The 22,799-nt window shown below is 42.3% G+C and overlaps 2 protein-coding genes across 2 annotated transcripts; both read right to left on the bottom strand.

Annotated features, from left to right (window-relative positions):
* Nucleotides 1-44: 44 nt before the first annotated feature.
* Nucleotides 45-11,589, bottom strand: LOC112892948 (DExH-box ATP-dependent RNA helicase DExH3-like). The gene is made up of 19 exons (XM_025960061.1): nt 10,851-11,589; nt 10,033-10,187; nt 9,868-9,955; nt 9,546-9,791; nt 8,212-8,307; nt 6,323-6,511; nt 5,826-5,985; nt 5,572-5,702; nt 4,803-4,970; nt 4,454-4,726; nt 3,484-3,678; nt 3,077-3,280; nt 2,936-3,005; nt 2,677-2,825; nt 2,244-2,552; nt 1,989-2,048; nt 1,749-1,901; nt 1,551-1,661; nt 45-863 (listed from the first exon to the last, which is right to left on the bottom strand). Exons 1-19 carry the CDS (start codon nt 11,325-11,327, stop codon nt 372-374), a joined length of 3,726 nt encoding a protein of 1,241 aa, XP_025815846.1. The 5' UTR covers nt 11,328-11,589; the 3' UTR covers nt 45-371.
* Nucleotides 11,590-12,003: 414 nt separating this feature from the next.
* On the bottom strand, nt 12,004-15,683 carry LOC112895089 (fructose-bisphosphate aldolase 3, chloroplastic). Its single transcript, XM_025962968.1, has 6 exons — nt 15,448-15,683; nt 13,722-13,991; nt 13,515-13,624; nt 13,329-13,419; nt 12,610-12,879; nt 12,004-12,531 (listed from the first exon to the last, which is right to left on the bottom strand). Exons 1-6 carry the CDS (start codon nt 15,589-15,591, stop codon nt 12,253-12,255), a joined length of 1,164 nt encoding a protein of 387 aa, XP_025818753.1. The 5' UTR covers nt 15,592-15,683; the 3' UTR covers nt 12,004-12,252.
* Nucleotides 15,684-22,799: the final 7,116 nt, after the last annotated feature.

Genomic DNA, 22,799 nt, shown 5'->3' with positions numbered 1-22,799 from the left:
ACTAATATGCTCTTCAACAATCCCGGTTTTGCAGTGCGGACTCATTTTCTGCGACCAATGAAGATGCATTAGTTTCGGGCTTGCCATGGTTAACACAAACCAAACAGGCCCTAAATCAAGTAGCTCCAACGAAAAATGGATCATCAGCCTTCCATTGTTACAGCCAGCGTCCTGTCTGTTGTTCTCCTCTGCTACGTCATCGCACAACTCGCTGCCCAGTCTGGAGTACTGTGCTCTAAATTCCCACGCACTCCCCGTCAAAAATATTGCCACGTTTCATGTCCACTCTATAATAGTTTTTCTCGCTAGCTCCTATCCTGAGCTACGCTGCTTGATTGCTACATAAATAGAAGAAGAACATGACCTTCTAATCAGCTTCTCCTCCGATGGTTATGCCGCCTCCTGCGCGGTGGTTTCATCAGCACGGACATCGGATCCGCATTCCCTGCATCCCTAGAGTCAGTGGCTGCACCTCCACCATTCCCTGTGAGCCAGTTCAGTGCCTCTGCCGCGGCATCCTTCTCGGCGAGCTTCTTGTTCGCACACGGCTGCCCGACGAACTGCATGCCGTTGAACTCGACAGTGGACCTGAAGAGGCTGTTCTTGATCTGCTTTGTCTTGTAGGACGGGTTGTCGTTCCCGGCCCGGGTCAGGAGGGTCTGGAGCTGGTTCTTGGCGTTGTCGCCGCCGTTACCACCACCGCCGTTCATGGAGGATGATGAGAGCATCGTCTTTGCTTTCTTGGATCTTTGCTCCTGTCGGCCGTAAACAAACCGGCCGCTGCATGGGTCCTCAGTGACCAGCAAACGGATGGCTGATAGCAACTCTTCACTCGTTTGGATATCCATCCTTGGGTTTTGGAGCTGTTTAGAGAAAACTGTAATTAGCACAATAAAGGAGATCCAAAAAATAATGACATTTTCCATCTGATCAGGTCAGAAATGATTGGTTCCTAACTGAATTCAATAAATGATTCATTTCTAAATGAATTCAATAAAATGATCACACAATGTTAAAGCTATGGAACTGAGATAAGCCCATATGGCTACCGCTGCAAAGTGAGCATCCAGGTACCAGGTAGTTACATGGGAGGGGAAAGATAGTGTGTATCAATTAACTTTGTGCAAGCGCAGTGTGTACCGTATTGCATTATTAATTTATTACATAAATAAATGTCATAGGTGTCGACTGTTGAGTTGGACCTGGTGCTGCCTATTTATTACTCCCTCTATCCAGGTGTGTTTTGTTCTGAATAAGTCAAAACTTGCAAACTTTGCCCAACAATTCACCAAACTAGTGCATATCTTGCGTGCAAAAGCAGCATCAAAAGATTCAAATTCAAATAGACTTTAAGATAATGTTGATTTTGTAGCAATTGACTATCATGTAAGAGAAACCAACAGACAAAATATATTTTGTAAACTTCCTCACAATACGCGGATAGACGGAGGGAGCACAGTTTCAAAATGTCAGGTAGTAACTTCAAGAAATAACAAAATATAAGATCATGATGAACCAGTATAGAACAAGACATTACAACTCACAGATACCTTGCAATGGATTAAATTCTCGAGCTCATTCTTTAGACTCAAGTAAGTGGATGCAAGATCACGACTCATGAAGAATTCCAGATAACCACCAAGCATTTTTAAGTGTCCATCCTGCATCATACAGCAAAAATTATCCAACGATACATTTGCTAGTCCGAAAGATAACTTTTCCAATACTGGCAGTGCAAAGGAACATACCAAGCCACCTTGTTTTATATTGCCCCCGAATAGCAAGAGTATAGAATCAGATATAGCAGTTGAATCCCGGAGAAAAACAGAATTCACCTTCACCTTCTCATTGAAAACTAGCCAGGGGAATGGAATCTTTGCTTCTTTACCATTGACCGAACTCTGGAAACAACAAAGAGAAGCTAGGTGAAACTTTGTCAAGCTATCGATAAAACTAGAACTTATGCTAGATAGAATGCAAAGACTTACCGAATAAAGCATAACCTGTCCGTCCTCCATTGTCTTGAGGGAAATTGATTTCTCCTTGTTCTGAAATTACCAAAAGGTAAATAAAAATCACAGATGAAGAATTCACATTTCATAATATAACTACCATCAGACCATCAACAGTAGTTATAGTTCTCCACTTATCCTCCATAGAAGGCATGGAACCATAAACTTTTGAAACATAATAAGTGTGAACAAGTGCAAGTAATGTTAGATCAGAAGTTAAAAGCAACTCACCACAACAGAAGAAATACCAGGATATAGCCCTGCACAAATTACCGCTCGAACTAGATTTTCATCACGGCTCCATTTATTGCACAAAGTTAAGTTTTCATCAACCAAACCAGTATCCTTCAGAAGAAAGAGAAACTGCCGCCGAAGGGAATCTATTGCTTTCAAGGTTTGCACGGAAAGAAAATTTTTCCAGCAGTAGTCATAGCCAGCACGATCTCGTTCAGCCTCCCTCCATCCTTCATATGCACGAACAAGTGCAAGATGGTCACTGTAGTCCCGGCATGAAAACTGTAATTTAGCTGACTCTGCAAGCTGCATGGACAAAGGTGGCATCATTTACACTAGCAAATAAAAAGGGTGAAAATGAAGAAAATAGTATTCGAGTGCGCCAAAGAAAAGGCAGACAAAAATTGGAGTATGAAGAAGGCATACTCACATCTTTCTTGTCGAAGGGAGTCAAGAAAGGGTCTCTAACACTAAGTCCAGAAACTATGGTTAATATTGGGTCCAGACAATTAAAAATAGCCCCAAAAATAAGCATCTTGCCTAGCTTAGGTTCAACTGGAAGCATAGACAGGTGTTTTCCTGAGAATGACAAACATGTCAAACAGTAAGTGTAGTCAGCACACAAGCTACAGAGATGCAGAGTAAAGCCATTATAATGTAAAAATTAAACAAAACGGTGGATCTAGTACCAAGAACCGTCAACTCTTCATTCTGATCAAATGCTCCAATGACTTTAAGATATTCAATGGCATTTTGAACCTGGAAAAATAATCAAATTAAATTATGAAATATATTTGGAGACATGGTAACAAATAGCAGAATAAACTTACTGATAGAGATTCTGGTGACTGCAAAGCTCTGGATAAAAATTCTGATATACTTCCCAGCCTCAAGCTTTTTATTTGCAAACAGAGGGACTGGAGAGGGGTTCGTAGAAGTTCTGGTAACTGGTAGTCAGCAAATGAGTCATATACACATCGTGGATAAAGATGGTAGCACTCCCCCGGTTGGACTCGGCCAGCTCGTCCCCGTCTCTAAATTATAGTCATTTAGTTAACAAAACAAAAAGAGGTAAATTATGTGATAGAAATGAGTTGGGCGATGAAAATGTCAAGTAAGTCTAATAGCCATGGCAAGTGCTCTATTGGCAATCTATCACCACATCAGTATTTAACCAAAGTAAGCAGCGGCAAAAATAAAATGGTTAGTAATATTAAAATAAGAAATATAATATTACTTGTCTGGCAGAAGCCTTGGAGATCCATGTCGGAAGCAAACAGGGAGTATTATTCAGTGCATCGTAAGATGTCTCTTTTGCTTTGCCACAGTCAACAACAAAAACAACATCGTTGATAGTAATACTAGTTTCAGCCAAATTGGTGGCAAGAACTATTTTCCTTACTCCAGGCTCAGGCTTATCAAATATTAATTTCTGCATAAAAGGTGGACAAAATAATCAACAGATTAACCCATATTCGTTAAACAACAGACAAAAAAAAGATGCACTCTTCCATCCTTGACCACGGCATTATGTCATAACATGACAAAAGAAATGTCTATTGTGCAAAGGAACACTCTGATAACTATTCAGGATGACAGGAGAAAAAAATATGGACTTCAAGAATCGAACACATTAACATAAGTTATCAGGTCAGAGAACTTCCAGCTGCATCAATGCAGAACAGGCAATGAAAATCAAGATCTTAATACCTTAAATATGTCCAATATTAACTCACAGCATAAATCTACAGAGTTTCACTCGTACAACCAGCATTATTCACATTCCAAATATTCTCAACAAAATGTGATTGGTGAGTGGTGATTAACCAATACTCCCTCTGTTTCACTCGTTGAGAGTCTTGAGACCAAGTAGACTTAAGCCAAGAAAAAATTGATGCCAAATGATTACATACCCCTATCAAATGGCATTGGACAACGATCTAATCCTTCCATACCCTTGTTTTGTTCAATTGACTCATTATGAAGAAAAAAAACCTCTTGAGTAAACAGTCTTATATTGTGTAACAGAGAGAGTATATACTATTACATAGTAAGTAGTAACAACTTGGGCAATCAAACAAGGGTTACCGCCACAATTAGATTAATATTCTATTGCTTGAAACAAAGAACTGAACATTTTTTGTTGCAAAAGTTCAAAAGTAGCCCCAGTAATGTAATACAGATAGTTGTAGTAGTTCTTGTAATACCTGCTCTGAACTGGCCATAGAGCCATGACAAGCGAGCAGCAAAACTTTGCTTGGATCTCCAAGTAATGGATTTGCTTGCAGCTGCTCTTTTAGTGCATTAATGTCATCCCACCCAGTCATAAATACAAGAACAGCACCAGGTCGTTCCTTTTGACAAATATGGCATAAAACATTTTCTATTAAATTAAAACCAATCGAATCAGGATTCCAACATGATAGAGAATCACGAGTTCGCGGACTATAGTTCCTCAAATCAGCAGCTTCAACTGCATCCTGTTCAAAAACAAACTTAATAAACAAAAAGCTTTGAGCAGAAAATAAATGGTCAAGAAAAAACAAACTTCCATACTTCCACAGCAGAAGCGATTTGGCTCTTCCTCTTTCGTAGAGCTTGTTTTTGCATCTTCCAACTTTTTTCTTGACCATAGTCATCAATTTGATTGTACGGAGTCAATCGATGTCCAGTAAATTCAAGGATATCTTCCAGAAAATGATTCCGAACAGGATATGTAAAACCCTAGGTTGAGATATAAATGCAACAATGAGGAAAGATATCTAACAGAACTTACACAAGGAGCATTGACAAAGCAAAAAACACAAAAACAAATTTCATTTAGCAAGGAAAATGATATAAAGATTCCATGTCCGAAAGTGTTAGATGTAAATGAGGGCAAAATATGAGTGTAAAATAATTGGAAAAATTACAAAATTTGCACAGCACTTATACCATAACCATATAGTAATTATTCCAGATTGGCATGTGACACATGGCTTTAAGTCCCAATAACGTTTAACAGACCACAAAAATAAAATAGCTACATCCAGTTACTACAGTATATATGGCATACTACTTTGATCAGTATTCCAACAAAGTTAGAGCAAGACGCCAAAGAGGATGCAAGATGGAACTGATACCAAACTGAGAACATGAGGTGCTATCTTTTTTTTTCAAGATGGTAAAAAGGCCAAAGTGGCGGGTACAGTGAGACTTTATATGCCATGCAACTTATGTTCACGATTCTAAAAATCTAAAGACCAAAACAAATAAAAAGATGGCACTGAAACAAATGCCTATAGACTGAAAATGACATACAAGAGTGAATGCAAAAATATCATACAGGTATATGTATCATGGGTGCTCCACCAAAGTATGAGGAGAAGAGCTCAGCATTAAGGGTTGCACTCATCAATATAAGCCTTAGCTCAGGACGGCGTGGAAGAAGGTCCTTTAAGACAATAAGAAGAAAATCTAGCACAAAGACAAAAAAAAAACAAAGACAAAAAAACATTAGCATAAAAATATAAATTTAAGTCCCTTTCAACACTGTTTTAGTATTGGTTGAAAATTATTAATTATTATGGCTATGCAGACCTTCGTTCATGCCCCTCTCATGGATTTCATCAACAATAACATGGGTAACACCTTTCAAGTTTCTGTCCACCAGCAATCTCCGCAACAGGACACCAGTGGTGCAGAAAAGAAGGCGTGTATCCCTTCCTCTCATGCCTTCCAGTCGAACTTTGTAGCCAACCTAAAATTAAGGATCCATTATCATGATATACAAAACCCGACGAAAATTCATCAAATTTTGCAATAAGTGTTAGGCTTAGTACATCTCAGCATATCACGCAAGTAGAAGGTAAGTGATTCTGAGCTGATTTTAAGGGAGAAAAATATACAATAGAATCCCCTGGAGAATTTGACTACTGGCCAGACACTCACTGACGGACAGCAAAAACAATCTAGGCCTTTTGGAATCTTGGATAGCATCCTCAGACTAGAATACTGAATTCCCCAATGAACACCACAAAATAATACTTCAAACATTAAAAGAAAATGTTATCATTATGCAGATACAAGTAGCTCACCGATTCACCAATTTTCTCTCCCCTTTCAGCAGCAACTCTTTCAGACACAGCAATCGCTGATATTCTTCTTGGTTGAGTGCAAATAATACTGCACGTAGCACCACGAGCAGCATCGATTTCAGATTCTAAAATGTACTGCGGTAGTTGTGTAGTCTTACCGCAGCCAGTCTCACCTGAAACTACAACAACCTGTTCAATCAAATAAGACATGTTAATCACTAACACAGAGTGAATCAAGAGGTTTTGCCAGAAATGCTATTTAATAGCAGCAAATAAAAACACGAGTAAGTTGATTTACTGTCTTTCTGCTATTAATGGAAGGATGACATATTAAAACTTAGAATGGAAAGCAAAGGTAGAATGGACAAAATCGGGAAAATAAGAGCATAAATAAAAAAAAGGTATCAGATCCATTACTTCAACAGATATCCAAGCTTCTAAGGTTTTGTAAACTAAAAAAATGAAAGCTCATTTGCCTTCAAGCAGTAAATTTGTTCAACTGTTTTGCTAGATCATTTAGGTAGTGATTGGTTGCTTGGCTTATTCCAAGCCTGGCTAGGAGTTAGCCATGGCCAGCCTTAGCCTGGCTATAGTAGTACTGGATCCTCGTGTTTGGTTGCTGTACTACGTTTAGCCAGGCTTGTGAAATACATGTTTGGTTGGTAGGCTTGCATTGTATATAGTCACCTCCTCTTATCTGCGGTGAGTTTATCATGCCATATATGATCATGTTGAGTGCTACATCCTCCCATCCATTACATCAAACACCTTCAGTGCTGAGCTCTTGTCAGAACCAACCCTTGGTGAGCAGGTAGCTCTGCCTATTATAGATGCTGAGTAGTGATTACTCGTATCGAAATAGTAAAATCCAATCCTGTTCAATTTCCCTGGTGAGATATTTGCACACGATGCATGCGGCGGCAAGCTCCTGGTGAGATCCACGACACAGCCCGCGCTTGCAATCACGACGGCCTCCACCTCGGTCTCGGCGAGCTGCACGAACAGCCGCTCGATGGCTTCCGCGGCCATCACCGCACTTTGTCAGGCCGCGTCCAGCTCCGCACGCAGCGCCGCCATCTCCCGCTCCAGCAGCCCGAGGTCACGCTTGTAGACAAAGCAATTTGTGCTGACTCCATGCAGCACTGCCGCACAGCTTACTTCGGATCAAGCTGCGCCAGCGCAGCTGCTGCCGCCGAATTATCGAGCTCCGGCGAGGCTAAATCCATGTCGAACATGGACCAATCGACCTCCAGCGAGGCTCAATCGAGGTCGAGCATGGACCAATTGACCTCCAGCGATGCTCAATCGAGGTTGAGCATGGACCAATCGATCTCGAGCACGACTGAATCGAGCTCCGACAAGGATCAATAGAGATCAAGTGGGGTCAGGTCGGCAGCCGGCGGAGGCACCCACAACGGGGCTGCTGCGGCAGTTGGAGGACTTGCTCCGCGCGTCGGCGGAGGCGCTGGGCAAGGGTCGGTGATGGAGAGGGTCAGCCGTGGCAGTGAGCAGATTTGTTCAAGTGAGCCACCAATTGCTAGTGCTGCCTGCATAAGCTGGAGACGAGAATGAAATGTGTTCCAGCTATGCAGCCCGTACAGTAACGTTTGCATTGCATAAGCCTGACTAAAGACGCTATACAGGGATCCAATCAAAGCAATCCTGCACTATGGAAGCCTGGCTAGACCCTAAAGCAGGCTACCAATCACTACCTTAGCTTAATGCTTATTTCGCAATATGTATGGTATGGTTTTACCACTTCCTGTCTATCATGGGCTATGTTCATCTCTCATTTTATATCTTATTACTTATATATTAGCTGCAACTCTTCTATATAACAATTGTTTGTAAGTGTTTTATACTATGTGTATCTAGAACAAGAACAGGACCTGATTCTGTGATATTGCTTCCAATAAAGTTTGCTTTTCTTTATAAGCAGGAAGACTGCGACGAAACTCAATCATGCTTTGACCGTCATTCGATTCCTGAAAAGGGAAGAAGTCAAGTCAACAAGGGAGCATGAATCTAAGACATTTATTGTATCCTTTGAAGGGCAAATGTCAGCAGAAAGAATAACACCAAATCAACAGTGCTAAATCAAACCTAACAACCAAAAAAAAAACAAGATCACAATACCCTCAGAAACAAACCCAAAAAAAAACTGATCTTTACATATCAAAGACAGAAGAAATTAATAAACACATACGTAAAATAACACTCTGAAACTGTGACTAACATGCACACTTGCAATATGAACATAAAACCTTGGTACGGTAAGAATATAGTACTACTCTGATTCATACTTTAGATTATTAGTGTAAACAATGTTGTCTAGGTGGCATGAAAATAGTGGTGGAATTTCATCTTAAAGATCATAAGAGGTAAATGACAACATATTAGAAACAGAGGAGATAAGCGCTAAGTTAGCAGTACATACAAACATAAATGCAACCAGTCCACTTGAGGACAGTAATTGGCAAGGATATTGAGAATTGTCTGAACTGACATAAATTTTAGAAAGGAGAATAGGTTAGTGCCCATGGGGGCCCCATTAGCAAAAATATAATTAACATACATAGAAAAACATATGTAGGACACATAAAGTTCAATTTCAAATTCAACTTTGATATTGATAATATAAAAACATAAGTGGTGTGTTAGCACATGATGAACAATGTCAGAGGATTGCTTGTCTAACTAGCCTCTTGACATCTCAAACCAGAATTTTGTAGGTTTACTAAACTATGCGTGTTACATACATGATTTTTCTGACAAAATTTTTAAATCCACTCTTTTAGAAACTTTGGACTAATAGTGAAGTATCACTTCAAAAGTGCATGCTGCGATGGGCAGCCAGATGGGCCCTTTGGGCCAAGCACTGTAGCCCCACCGGTCCAGGGTTTGTGGATAAGTTTAGGTTATTAGGGTTACGGTGGGCTCTACCTCTATGCAAAATGTTTGGAATCAGGCAAGAAGAATATCAATCTATTCCCAATCCCCTTCTCCTTCCCCTGCCCTTGTGATGCGGCTGCCGTCTACCGGTGAGGTCACAGCTTGGTTTCAAGGCCATCTAGATCAAGGTTCATAACACATGTTTGACTATAAAAAGAGAGGTCCATAACACATGTTCTCAGAATAGTGTAAACATTATGACAGAATTCCAAGCCTCACATGTGAAGGTTTAAGAACAAATGATAGCAAGAAGTCAATCTTATAAACAAACCTGCCAAGCAGCCTGCTGGTTCCGCAATTGTAGGCTTTTCCTTCTTTGGATTCTCTCCATGACAGCACTAGTGGAAGTTTGATTATCTTGCTGATCAAAGAAGCCTTCATCAGTTGCAAAACTGTCTGTGCTGCTTGACCTTGAGAAGGCTGCACTAGGGAAGTTCCCACTGTTTGTTCTCTTTCGTGCAAGGTAGTCTGCAAGCAAAGCATCAACTTCTCTTTGCAAACCAGAAGGTATAGATACCTACAACGAAAATACATTAGTTAACATCAATAAGCATACACACTTAACCCTTTAAGCTGCTTGAGAAATGGCATACCTCTCTTTGAGGTCTTTTGTCATCAAGATCCGATCTATAATTAGGCAATGGAACCTTACTGAACACAACAACTCTAGAATACTGACGGCTGCCATCATGTAGCTATTGTCAGATTACAGTGAAAATACTATGCAGTACCAGAATCTGAAAGGGGCAATGAAGTACCTGTGCAAACCCATTCGGTCAGCAAGTTGGGCAAGTTGTTCAAAATCTCGCCTATCCTTTCTTTCCCTTGATATAATCTCTTGTTCATCATCATTACGGAGAAGCATGTGCAGTTTCCATTTCCATTCATCAACATTATCTAAAGTGGATCCACCCTGGAAATTTTTATATCAATACAACTGTAAAGAAAGTAATAGGATACAGAATCAAAGCAAAAGGAAGTTGTATTGAGCCGAATTTCTCCTTCATTTTAGGAAGCATACTTGACATGAGATCTTGTTTTCCTTGACTACATATTTTAAGCAAGCATGACGATTTGCTCACTACAGTGGTACCAGCATCATGTAGCATGTCCAAGTTTCTAGAAATTTGTGGTTTCACAGATTTTATTTTATAGAGTTCTAGTTTCTAGCTATTTAAGGTTTTCACAGATTTTATTTCAGAACTATAACCATTAGGTGCACGATATTTCTCTATACATGGATAATTGGATGTATTGTTATATGGATATGGCCATCCATAGTTTCCCTATAGAGATCTCTTCCCTATATTACTGTACAAAGGACCATATGCAAAGCATGGAAAACACTTGATCAGCATAGATGCAAACGCAAGGCAATCATGCTAAAAGACTAAAATGTAAACACAATAAAAGGAAAACTATATGATAGATACATCAACAAGCAACTACAATTAATACCCACAGACCCAATTCTGGGGAAGACTTTGGGTTCAGAGTCCAGTCTAGCATAACTGATTTTCAACTGATCATTTCAAATTGTGAAGCAATTAACAGCTGGGAGGAACAAGGCATTCACCTTGCTTGAGACTGATGTACGGTCCATCTCCCGATCCGAGTCATCCTCAGAGAAATCATCGTAAGCGTAGCGGGCATACCCAGCGCTCTGCTGCCGGAAATGCTCTGGCTGGGGTGGCCGCGGCAGGGGAGGTATATCGCGCTGCCGCGGCTGAGGCGGCGACGGGGGGCTGAGCGAACGCTCGTCCATCGGCCACTCCGGCGTCCGCGCCGCTTGCTGGGCCTGCGCCGCGGCGGACGGAGGTGGCGCGAGGCTCCCGTTGGTGGAAGCGATAACCGAGCGGAGCCGCCGCATCGGCGGCACGTAGACTCCGCTGGTGCTCATGGCGGCGGACCTGGGGTCCGATGGGAGGTGGGGGTTAGTCGCGCTGGGGCTAGGATTAGGGTTTCTGGAGAGGAAGAGGGGGGTGGGCATGGTCAGGGGGCGGGGCCGGCGGAGGTGGCGGACGCGACCCCGCAGGACGGAGGTCAGGAGCATCACCACCAGCGCCGTCGCCGCGACAGCCGGCTCACATGTCTCATGCAATCCCCCTCCGCTTCCGCTGCTCTGCGCGCGGCGGGGGCGCCCGGCCCGATGGAGGGATCCTCACCACTATACTGTGGCGGTCTCGGGCTCTGCGCAAGAAGAAAACGCTGAAGCCGGCGAGGATACGGCGGCGGCGATTACGCGGGTGGTGGGTGAGTGGTGCGGCGGCTGCAGGGGAAGGAGGGGGAGGGATGGGATGGCGGTGAGGAAAGGAGGAGGAGAGCAGTCCTATGCAGTGGGAGGGGTAAGTCGCTGACATGTGGGGTTTGCGAGCTCGAGTCACGTACACAGCAACTCGTCTGCAAGGCGGGCCCGGGCACGCGCGCGGGTGTGAGGCGAGGACGACGTGGCCGCAGCTCGAACGTCGGTAGATACGTGCGGGCCCGAGAGGGTGACTTGGCGAGCGAGCAGGGATTGGTTAACAACGTGGGCCCGAAGAAGCTGCACGAAATTTCTGCGGGCCTTTCCCCACGGGCTCCTTTCTTATCCGTTTTAGGACTGTCCACGGGCTCCGGACTGTTCGGCCCAGCCAACTTGGGCCATATCGTGATGCAACTCACATGAGCCTGACGGCTGACGTTCAGCTCAGAAAAGAAATGAAAACATAATGCAACCAGCTCAGCGCACCTGGCATCCATGTAGGACTGAAATTAACCAAACTGGAATACATCAACTTTATCAGAGTACGCATACAGTAAGAGTTCGTTCTCAAGATAATACTTCAGAAGCTCTAAGGTTTCTCCAAATGCTAATGGTGCTAGAAGTCCCTGGCACCAACAAGACAACAAGTTGGTGATTATTCACTCGAGTGTTCCAACAAAAAAAAAATCGTGACACCAGAATGATATATGTATATCATGGAAAACTTCGCGCCACATTAGTAGGTGTAGCCCTTCTGGAACATGCCTTTCTTGGCCTCATCGCTCTCGCCCTCACCAGTGTAGCGACCAAGCTGCGCCAGCGAGTTGGCCTTTGCGCGCACCAGCAGGGCCTTCTGCGCCGCCTCCACGTTCTCAGGGCGCCCCTGCCATGTCTTCAGCACCGAGTTCTGGAGAGCCCGGGCATAGGAGAAAGACACATGCCACGGGTTTGGAGACTGGTTCATTGCGTTCAGGTTCAGAGTCGCCTCCACCTCAGACTGTCCACCAGAAAGGAACTGCAGAAGAAACCAGAGTTATACCTCTTGATCTGATTCTGTATGGGGTATTTGTTACTCTAAGAGTCAAGACGATACCATGATTCCAGGAACAGCAGGTGGCACTCTCCTCCTAAGCATTGTTAGTGTGTGCTTCGCAATAGCTTCTGGAGAAGCCTTCTCCTTGTGCTCAGCTCCAGGGGTGACCATGCTCGGCTTCAGCAGGATACCCTCAAACAGAACGTTGTTTTGGGCCAGGTAGAAGAATACCTCAGACCACACTTTCTCTGCCACCTCAAGAGTTCTTTCAATCCCATGGTCTCCATCAAGAAGGATCTCTGGCTCCACAATAGGCACTAACCCATTGTCCTGCAGATTATTCATGTTGAAACATGATAAGCAAAGATGACAAATTATTTCTGAGCGATGCAAAGTAGTCGAGCATATAGCCACGTCAAGCTGTAAAAGTCTGTAGTAACTATTACGATGTATTCTTTCTTTTTGCTTCACTCAAAGAATATTTGTATAGTGTCAGCTCTAATTGCATGTTAACTTGTAAAGTGTGTCTAAACCATTAGATGTTTAGAAACATGCCAGGTTCAACAAAAAATAAAAGCTGTTTCATACATCCTTCTGTCTAAATAAAGCTTGACCCGTATTCAAGCACCATATCTTAACAGCAGCATGAGTGCATGACTAATGAGTATCAGCACAAGTGCTCAAATGAATACAGATAAGGTTGTTCACAAAAGCTCCATAAGCCATCAAACAAGATTTTACCACAAGATGTTTCCACAGTTGCAAGTTTATTTCGTTACCTGAGCAATAGCAGCATATCGAGCAAGTCCCCATGCTGCTTCCTTGACTGCTAATGCAGATGGACCACAAGGGATGCTAACAACAGTCCTCCTGGAGAAGATCAATATGCCATAGCAAGTTAGCAACTTTAGAAATGAAACACCAATAAGATTAGTTGTGCATGCATAGTGAGAGTATGAACGAACCACTTTGCGAAGCGTGCCCCCTGCTTGTAGTACTCAGCACACCTTGAAGCCAAACCATCAAGACCTTGGCACCATGATTCATTGTTGGATCCAGGCAATGGAACCAAACCCTGATTAATCAAATCAAAGCAATCAAGTAATGGGAATCATAATGCTAGTAGCATTTTGCGGACTAACATGATGATCATCAGATCACGGCATACATACCTTGTCAACCTTGATGCCAGGCATGATATTCTGATCCTTCAAGCAGTCAACAAACTTCTTGCCATCTGTAGTTGATTGATAAAGAGTCTCCTCAAAAAGAATAGCACCAGAAATATATTCACCAAGGCCAGCAGTTGTCAGTAAAAGCTGCCTGTAAGCCTGGCGGTTAGCTTCTGTGTTATCCAAACCAATGGATGATAATCTCTTTCCGCATGTTGCATTTGACTCATCAATTGCCAGAATACCACGCCCAGGGGAAGCAACAGATTTCTGCACAGAGGAAAGTTATAAACATTAGATTAGCATTCAAGAAAACCAATAGTGGCAAATAGTGGGGAAAATATTAAATTAGCATCATGGTTAAAACAAATGAGCAATAGTGGGAGATTGGAAATGGCTTATAGAACTTAGAAAAAACAGATTGCCATACCCAACTTCATCCAAAGAAACAGTCATGAGTATCGATTCGACTAGCTGAAACACATATCTCAAAGTATGGTTGACATGCTTGCTCTAATCAACATATCGACAGACACTGATAAAAAGAAGTACTACAGCTGATATCACATAACCCCTAATGTATCCACAGTACAGAGGACAAAGTGTAAAAGAAAACACATTGTGCTCAACTCAATTGAAGAATCAGATTAAAACTAACAAAATCCTACTTTCGCAATTCATGTAAATTTTGTATATTGAAGATCCTTGCATTGAAATATTAATCAGATGCACAGAATCCCACATCAGCATTTTAATTCTCAACAAATAGATGTACGATTGTTACACTAACGTAGAAAAAATGGAACAAAAGGTCAAAAGCTTGCAGTGCCTTCAATTCCTTGAACCAACTTGGTGACCCTAGAGTGTCTTTAGATCAACATTCCCATGAATTCTATGCTAATAGGAAAGTTATCGATAGACTTCAAATGCACTTTATCTTTTAAGTGCCTATCCAAAGGCAGACAATCAAGATAGTCCTAAATCATATTAACCATAAGTGGATCACACAATGAACAATAACAGAGAGTGGGTGCATTGATGGGGCTAATCAGTTAATCAAAACTAACAGCCATCAGTAAGCACACTATTCACATGATAACCAATTAGGAGTCTAGGAGAAACCAGGAACAGTAAAGTAAACCATGTCAATTCAATTCAACTATTCAACTAAGCATATTTCTATGGGATATTTGAGCTGATACAAGCACAGGCAGCAAGACTTTCTGCAACACAGCTTGACACTTTTAAATAAAACAATTCAACTACAACATCCCAATTTCATAAAACACTTCTAAGTCAGTCAATTTTAATTGCACGGAAAAAAATGAGATGAGTGAGGCAGCTTGCATTCAAGCAAAACATGTTGACTGAAGTACACGTCGCCCTAGAAACATGCATACCACTTTGTCAAAGAGAATCGCGACAAATAGCTACCACGAAAATATTTCAACCTAAAATTGATTAAAATCGAGTAAACCAGGAAATAATTTCGGCCCTCCCCGCAGTGCCCCACCAACCTAGTCCTGCCGAACAGTCCCCATCAGGCCATCACTATTCACAGATCACCAGATACCAACAACGAACCATCACCACATCACAGATCGCCCGCCTACGACACGTGCAACACCCCAAAACCCAGATCCTCCCGCAGTTAATCCGCCCCTACTGACGTCGCAGAGGTACAACAATTTGGGAAGGGGATATAGGGTTTGGTGGGGACCCTCACCGCGGTGGAGACGAGCTCGTCGGAGTAGGAGCCGGAGGTGGCGCGGATCACCGTGGCGCGGCGCGCGGGCGCGGATCGGCGGGTGCGGCCGCCAGCGAGCAAGCCTGCGGCCGGGGAGCTCAGCTTCACCGTCGCCATCGCCATATGTTTTTGGTGCGTGCGATCGCTGCTTGTTTGGAGTTTAGGAAGCGACGGCGAGGAATATGAAGCCCTCGAGGGGAAGTGGGTTGGTGGCAGACGAGAGAAAGGAGTAGGTTGAATGAAATTTTATCTTGAGATCCTTTTGCATCCTTTGATCTAAGTTTTTTTGTGAAAAAGCCCCTTGACCCGATTTGTACTGTAAAATGGTCATTCTACCCACGTTTTGGATCAAAAAGATCTGTTCAGAATTTTCAGCTAGAAAGTACTCTATTATGACGGATATACGATCTTACACCACTTGTATGAGCTCAGGTTGTAATACTCTTTGTATTTGGTTGTCAACTAAATTATATGAATTTGACGAGAGACTGAGGTGTTTGTATCTTTTCGCAAATACAGAGTACGTTGAGGACCAGAGACGAATATTATTTGCTCCTGGGCTCCTGGCTCTCTCCGCCGCCGGGCGGATCCACCGAGGCCAGATGTGCACCTTGGGAATTACGAAAACACCCCTAGTTCGTGACTCCCGTTTTGTTTGCTTTCCTTTTCTTTTTACGTGATCTCAAACACAAAGGTGCGGCCTTTCTGCGAAACATATGGCCCAAATGAAATCTCAAGGCCTTCAGGCCCAGTGGGCTTCTGATCCACGTGACACAGAGGCCGTCAATTCTCTCCTCTGAATCGAGATTGGCTCCGTCAAGTTATCCATTAAAACAAATGTTTGACCATGATCTAATTCAAACTTTAAAAAAAATGAAGCTTCTAGCCAGGGACACTGGACGCGTCCTGATAATAGTTAGCTTCAATCTGTTTATATGAACGATAACACAGGGAAAAATAATATAGAGATGATGAAACACCCAAAGTACTTGGTGATTTATTAATTCAAGTCATTTATGATTACACCTAGTATCTTTTTATCACAAATGAGCTCTTATATGCATGTGGACCCACCCAACACAAGACCCCCACAAGTCATTCCTGTCAACCCGTGCTCTCTTCATCCCTTACCCTTCCTCTGACCTAGTTTTAATTCCAGCAACAACAGCATTGTTTGACATCCAGGCATCAACCATGATTAAAATCGAGATGCAGTCAGATTAATCCAGCTCCATTTAGGATCATGCAGAAACTGGGAGTGCACTGGCTACTTATTTTCACAACTACCATACGCGAATCAACACTGAGATAGCATCTGCCCCTATAATAAAGCTAATGCATTTACATCACATTGCAGCAATATGATGCTGCTGCCTTCAACATTCCAAACAACTAGGCATGTCTGTCAGAAGCCAACAAATAAAAATAAACACAACAAGAATAGGCTCAAGGCATGCACCCATCATGTCATATATTGCTTCAAAGCTGAGAGGGGTCCTGTTTCTTTACATCTCTCTCCACATTCTCCATTGCCTGCTGCTCTGTTTACACAATGACAAGGGAAAATTCGAATTCAGTTATTTGCTCATGATCTCCCAGAGAAAATGACTGCACCAAAATAGAAAAAAGAAAGAGAGAGGACAATTTGTGTGACACTAAATGGGGGATAAGTGGGCTGCATCAATACATAACTTCACTTTAACAAGGGCTGTTTAGGTTTAGTCGTTTTATGCAAACCCATGCTGCTATTAACAATTATCAACATGTCATTGGGATGGTTAATTGAACTGTGGCATTAGTATCAGTAAGACATGGATGTCCCTATTCATACATACAACTGCTTGCTGTTATTTTTATATCCTGCAAAATGAGATATTTGCCTCCCTCAACAACAACAAAAAATAACGGTTTGCCTTTTATTAAATTCAAAAATACAAGTAACTAGGTAGTTAACAACAGCCATCTCTTTAACTCAGTTATCTGATTGTAAAGCCAATGATCCAGTGTGCACACAGAAGAGCATTCTCTCACATAATTCATAGTTAAGCCAGTTTTAGTAATCTACAATTAAGAGAAGGATTTGCACCAAGGATAACTAATTCTATCAATTATATGCATCTTGACTTGAGTTAAATAACAAGTCTTAATTCCCTTCTGTTCACACAGGATCTTGACAACCTTCATCACAAGCTATCATGAACCTGATCTAAAAAATATTTACATGCCTTGGTTTTTCCTTATCATATACCTTTTAGGTGCTGAGCAACAACATGGAATGGAGAGCAAATGCATAGCATATTTGTGGCATGATATGGTTTATATACATTGCAGAAACCATTCAAGGTCAAGGTGTCCAACAGGTCTCAAATAAAAGGTGCCACAGTAGCCCACAAAATGAGGAAAAGGCCTAATTATGTGTAGAAACAAACTCAAGTGCCATGGGCGCAACAGCAACGCACTAATAAGCCTGGTGCTCTCAAATGCTATGCTTAACTACTGCATTATGCAGAGAACTGAAACAGTAGCACTAGTACCAACTGACGGGCACAAAGTGGGGGAGCTAAACTTGCCTCCAGGAGCGGTGGGCTTTGGAGCGATATGTTTGGTTTTCATATTTAACGCCGCATAACTTGATGAAGCATCACTAGGAAGTCCTGTGACGAAAATAAATATATGTAAGTAACACATGAGCAATGAAACTATGAACTATATACATAGAAAATAAATAGATATTGTGATGTTGTGATGTTCATGGAAAAGATGATAATTCCTACAGTGGTCACGTTAGAGACATTAAAATGGCTACCTGGATAAGCATTTGTCTCCTGAACGGAATGTTGCCTGCAAGGAAATTTAATGTAAAAAATATTCGCAAGCGTATGAAGAAAAGGACTGAGTACGCACTACTCACCTCTTTCGTCGCAGGAAGGCACGAGAGAGAACATCTGCTGTTGTGTGGTCTGCCTTGCTGCTGCGACGCTCTGCTTTGTGAGTTTGACAGGCAGGAGAGTTACTTGCTAGTGATACTGGATAAAGAAATGAAGCACGGCAACAAATTTGCATTGGGTAAGACAAAGAAGATGAATTGGGGCCAGGGGTGAGAGGGCAAACTAACCCAATGAGAGGAGTAACCTCCCATGGCATAAGTAACCTCTTATCGCTTTTACTGTTACCGCTTTTTGACTGTTAACCGAAGAAAACCGTGGCCTCCCAGGCCATCCATTTACTGTTACCGCTTTTTGACTAATAGCCGCGTGCCGCGTGGATCGTTACCGGTTGAGTCCGCGCGATGTTGTACGCGGGTGTGTTTCGGCGTGCCGGTGCTCGCCTCTGCCGTGCGTGAGCCAATCAAAGAGTACACGCGGCCTCCGTGTCCCGCCGAGATTTTGGCCGACGCCCTGCGTGCCACCCGTCCAGCCCACACCCAGTTTCGCATGGCCGGTGTCGCGCTGCCCCGCCTCCGGCCTACAGCCTCCCACTGCAACCTCCCTGGTGCCGCCCGTGTAAGCCTCTCTCCCCACGTCCGCAGCCACGTCCTGTCCTAGCCATGGAAAGGCTCTTAATAGCGCAACCGGCTGCTGGCTATAACAATTGCTCTCTCAGCCCACTCGTACAGTGGCCAGCTCTTTATCATTAATAATTTATCTATAAATTTTTTAATTCTTGTATCGAAAAATCGGCTGTAAGTTTACAGCTCCCTTCTTCTCTCTCTTCTCTTCTTTCTCTTCACCTCAGCACTCATCATGCTTACCGCTCAGAATGAGATGGATGTCAAAGTGATGGCCCAGGCGTGTCTCCGGACGGAGCAGCGACCACCAGTGGAGCTATTGTCACCGGATATAGCTGCCTCTAACCATGCATATTAAATATGACGTACTCGATCTTGCTGTTAGTAGATCTTCCTCTCCGTTTTTTATATTATATGGTTTTGATTTGAACAGCTCATTACAGGCTCCTTCCATCTTGCTATCTGATTGCCCAGTGTTAAAGGGCATCAATCTGCATAAAGAGGACATACCGGCATCTGTAACTGTCAGCATAAATGTCGTATTTCTTAATATTTTCTTTTTCGACATTCCTTTCCTTTTTCAATTTCACTTGTGGACATCATACATAAAACGAGTGCATTTAGTATTATTTTAGCTAAATCCATATATATTAGTGTTGCCTTATAATTCACCGCCATCCTTTCATGGGCGCAGCGAAGCGCACAACCCATCCTAGTTCTTTCTCACATGTATTATTAGGCCACTTTGAGCTCTACACAGTACAGTAGTAACATTACATTATTATTCCTGCATTGGTCTCCTCTTCTTGCATCGATATAGGGGTTGTTTGATTCAGAATTATTTTTTAGTTCGGAACATATTGAATGTTTAGATACCAATTAGACGGATTAAACATGAGCTAATTATAAAAATAATTGCATAAATGAAAATAAATTCACAAGATGAATCTTAAATCTAATTAACCCATCATTAGCACATGTTACTTAGCACAATATTGCCAAATTATGGATTAATTAGGCGTAATGGATTCGTCTCGCGAATTAGTCTTCATTTATGCAATTGGTTTTGTAATTAGTCTATATCTAATACTTCTAATTAATGTCCAAATATCCGATGCGACGGGAGTAAAAATTAGTCCAGTGGATCCAAACCACCCCATATGATCTGAACTTTTGTGAGGTCACGCATCTTGTCCTTTGATTACGACTAAAACTAACTAGGATGGCAAGGGCGCTACGCTGCGCCCGAAGGATGGGAGTGGTGTAAGACAACAAGATTCCAATTTGTCCATCTTCTTAGCAATTTGATATAATACATCGAATTATCGAATTGTTACATTCGCCAGAAACTATGTCTGAACTTCTTTTAGTTGTGACTTTTGGTTGGGACCTATGATATTAACCATAGATCATTCTTTTGCTTTTTGTTACAACGTGAAGGAGAAATGTGCATTGAGAATTGTAAATTCCATAGGTTCAGAAATTCATATTATCCAAACAACTGTGTATAATATTGTACCTTGGGTATTTTTTTTTGGAAAATATGCATGGATGGAATTGCAGGCTAATGGAATAGCCAATATTAGCAATCAACAATTTGGCAGGAGCTGGCCAATCCAATGCAAAACAAGACTCATGTACAAAAAATAGCTATTTTATTTTCTTTTACAAAGATGTCACATGCAAAACCCAAAAGCAGATATGCTTTCAAACTATGTTGGGTAGATATTAGGGGTGAAGCTACATTGTAATTAGTGGGTGCCAATGTCCCCATAGAAAAATATAAAAACAGTGATTAGATCTAATTTTTCACCATATATACACCACACATGGCTCAACTCCATGCACCCACTTGGCAAACATTGCATATCCCTTCAATTTGCTCTAGCTACGCTAATGGTAGATATGTTGTATGCACCAAAGAGACATGTCACAGAACACATAGTATGCAAATGCAAGATTGAGTAGAATAATTTATGGTATTTACGGAGCTGCTTCCAGCAAATCGATGGAGCTCATGAGCTGCCACCTGTTGTGGATGGCGTGCACTTTGCAGCTAAGTTTGCCCAGCCCGGGGGTGTACGACCTCATGGAGTTTTAAAGCTCGATGCTGCACTTCCGACAGACCTTCAGTAGTCATGTCCTTTGCAGTTTGCACATTGTATCGGCACCAGCGCTGCTCCATGGCCTCGGTGAGTCGGTGGGTGGTGGTGGCTATGCCATGGGACTGCTCGGTGCCTGTGATATGGAAAAATCCGTTTAACGCTGATATTGGAGTAGTGTTGTGCAATCATAAACAAAATTATTGCATCTAAATAAAACCAGACCCAATGGAGAGGGAGGTAGATATACAGACTCACCATCATTTTTCTCACTGCTTCGACACTATCTCTATCATTTTAGTTGTGTTGTATATTACTACAATTTAGAATTTCAGAACCCCTACACATACATACAACTTAAGAATCCGAGACTTCAACAATAGCTTATTGCAGGCTCCTTCCATCTTGCTATCTGATTGCCTAGTATTGAGGGCATCAATCTGCACAAAGAGGACATACCGGCATCTGTAACTGTCAGCATGAATATCGTATTTCTTGATATTTTCTTTTTTGACATTCTTTCCTTTTTCAATTTCACTTGTGGACATCATACATAAAATGAGTGCTTTAGTATTACTTTAGCTGAATCCATATGTATTAGGCCTGTTTGGATCCAAGGGCAAATGGCAAAAGGGCAAAAGGCAAAACTTTTGCTCCTGTCACATCAGATGTTTGGACGCTAATTAGAAGTATTAAATATAGTTTAATTAAAAAACTAATTACATAGATGAGGACTAAATGACGAGACGAATCTATTAAGCCTAATTAATCCATAATTAGCAAAATTACGGTAGCATTTGCCCTTTTGCACTTTGGGGTGTTTGGATCCAAAAGTGCAAAAAAAGTGCAAAAGAGCAAAAATTTTGCACTTTCTCTTTCTCTTTCCATTGGATCCAAACAGGCCCTTAGTGTTGCATTATAATTCGCGCGTCATCCCTTCACGGCCGCAGCAAAGCGCACAATTCTAGATCGTCGAAGGTGGAGGCGTGCTCTGCGGCGTCGGGGCCACCACCGGCGACGGCGGCGAGGAGGATCCAGGCGTTGTGAAGGTGAAATGGTGAATGATGATGTCCATGGACTGCGGGCTCCTATCCTCGGGAAGGAAAGATTGCAGGTGTATGTCAGCCTTATCCCGGTGTCCCATCCTTAGTTAGGGGATCAAGGGTGGGTTCGTTTCCTCTCTCTAAAGTTTAGATTCGTCATATCAAACAGAATCTTGCTATTTAGAAGTATTAAATAAAATCTGTTTATAAAACTTTTTACACAGATGGGTGCTAATTCGCGAGACAAATTTAATGAGCCTAATTAATCCATATTTTGCCACAGTGATGCTACAGTAATCATCCGCTAATTATGGACTAACATACCTCATTAGATTCGTCTCGCGAATTAGCCCTGGGGTTCTGCAATTAGTTTTATAATTAGACTTTATTTAATACTTCTAAATAACAAGATTCTCTTTGACGTGACACCTCTAAACTTTAGATCCTAGAAAACGAACGCACCCCAACTCACCGGATCCATTCTACTAGCACAATAGGGTCAATACAGTGGTGAACAGTGTTATACACTGAATTTAACAACTTTTATCAGGTCCGGCGACCCTGACGGCTCAAGGTAGCTCTGCCACTGTCGTATCATGCTCCGTGTGGTCGGCGTCGAAGAAGACGCTCGTGGTCTTCCCCACCCTAGCAATTGAGGTGCAAGCAAAGCGATCGATC

The sequence above is a fragment of the Panicum hallii genome, chromosome 5, assembly GCF_002211085.1.
Source record: "Panicum hallii strain FIL2 chromosome 5, PHallii_v3.1, whole genome shotgun sequence".
Taxonomy (NCBI): domain Eukaryota; kingdom Viridiplantae; phylum Streptophyta; class Magnoliopsida; order Poales; family Poaceae; genus Panicum; species Panicum hallii.
Note: the sequence above shows the minus strand (reverse complement) of the source record. Positions and strands in the feature narration are given on the sequence as shown.

Excerpts from the sequence above, each read along its gene's own strand:
- LOC112895089 (XM_025962968.1), bottom strand. The coding sequence starts at position 15,591 with ATGGCGATGGCGACGGTGAAGCTGAGCTCCCCGGCCGCAGGCTTGCTC. Across the intron at positions 13,992-15,447 it reads ACGAGCTCGTCTCCACCGCG|AAATCTGTTGCTTCCCCTGG; the intron begins GTGAGGGTCCCC and ends TCCTCTGTGCAG. Across the intron at positions 12,880-13,328 it reads GATATGCTGCTATTGCTCAG|GACAATGGGTTAGTGCCTAT; the intron begins GTAACGAAATAA and ends AATAATCTGCAG.
- LOC112892948 (XM_025960061.1), bottom strand. The coding sequence starts at position 11,327 with ATGCTCCTGACCTCCGTCCTGCGGGGTCGCGTCCGCCACCTCCGCCGG. Across the intron at positions 5,986-6,322 it reads GAGAGAAAATTGGTGAATCG|GTTGGCTACAAAGTTCGACT; the intron begins GTGAGCTACTTG and ends CCTTAATTTTAG. Across the intron at positions 3,679-4,453 it reads CTATGGCCAGTTCAGAGCAG|AAATTAATATTTGATAAGCC; the intron begins GTATTACAAGAA and ends CCTTTTATGCAG.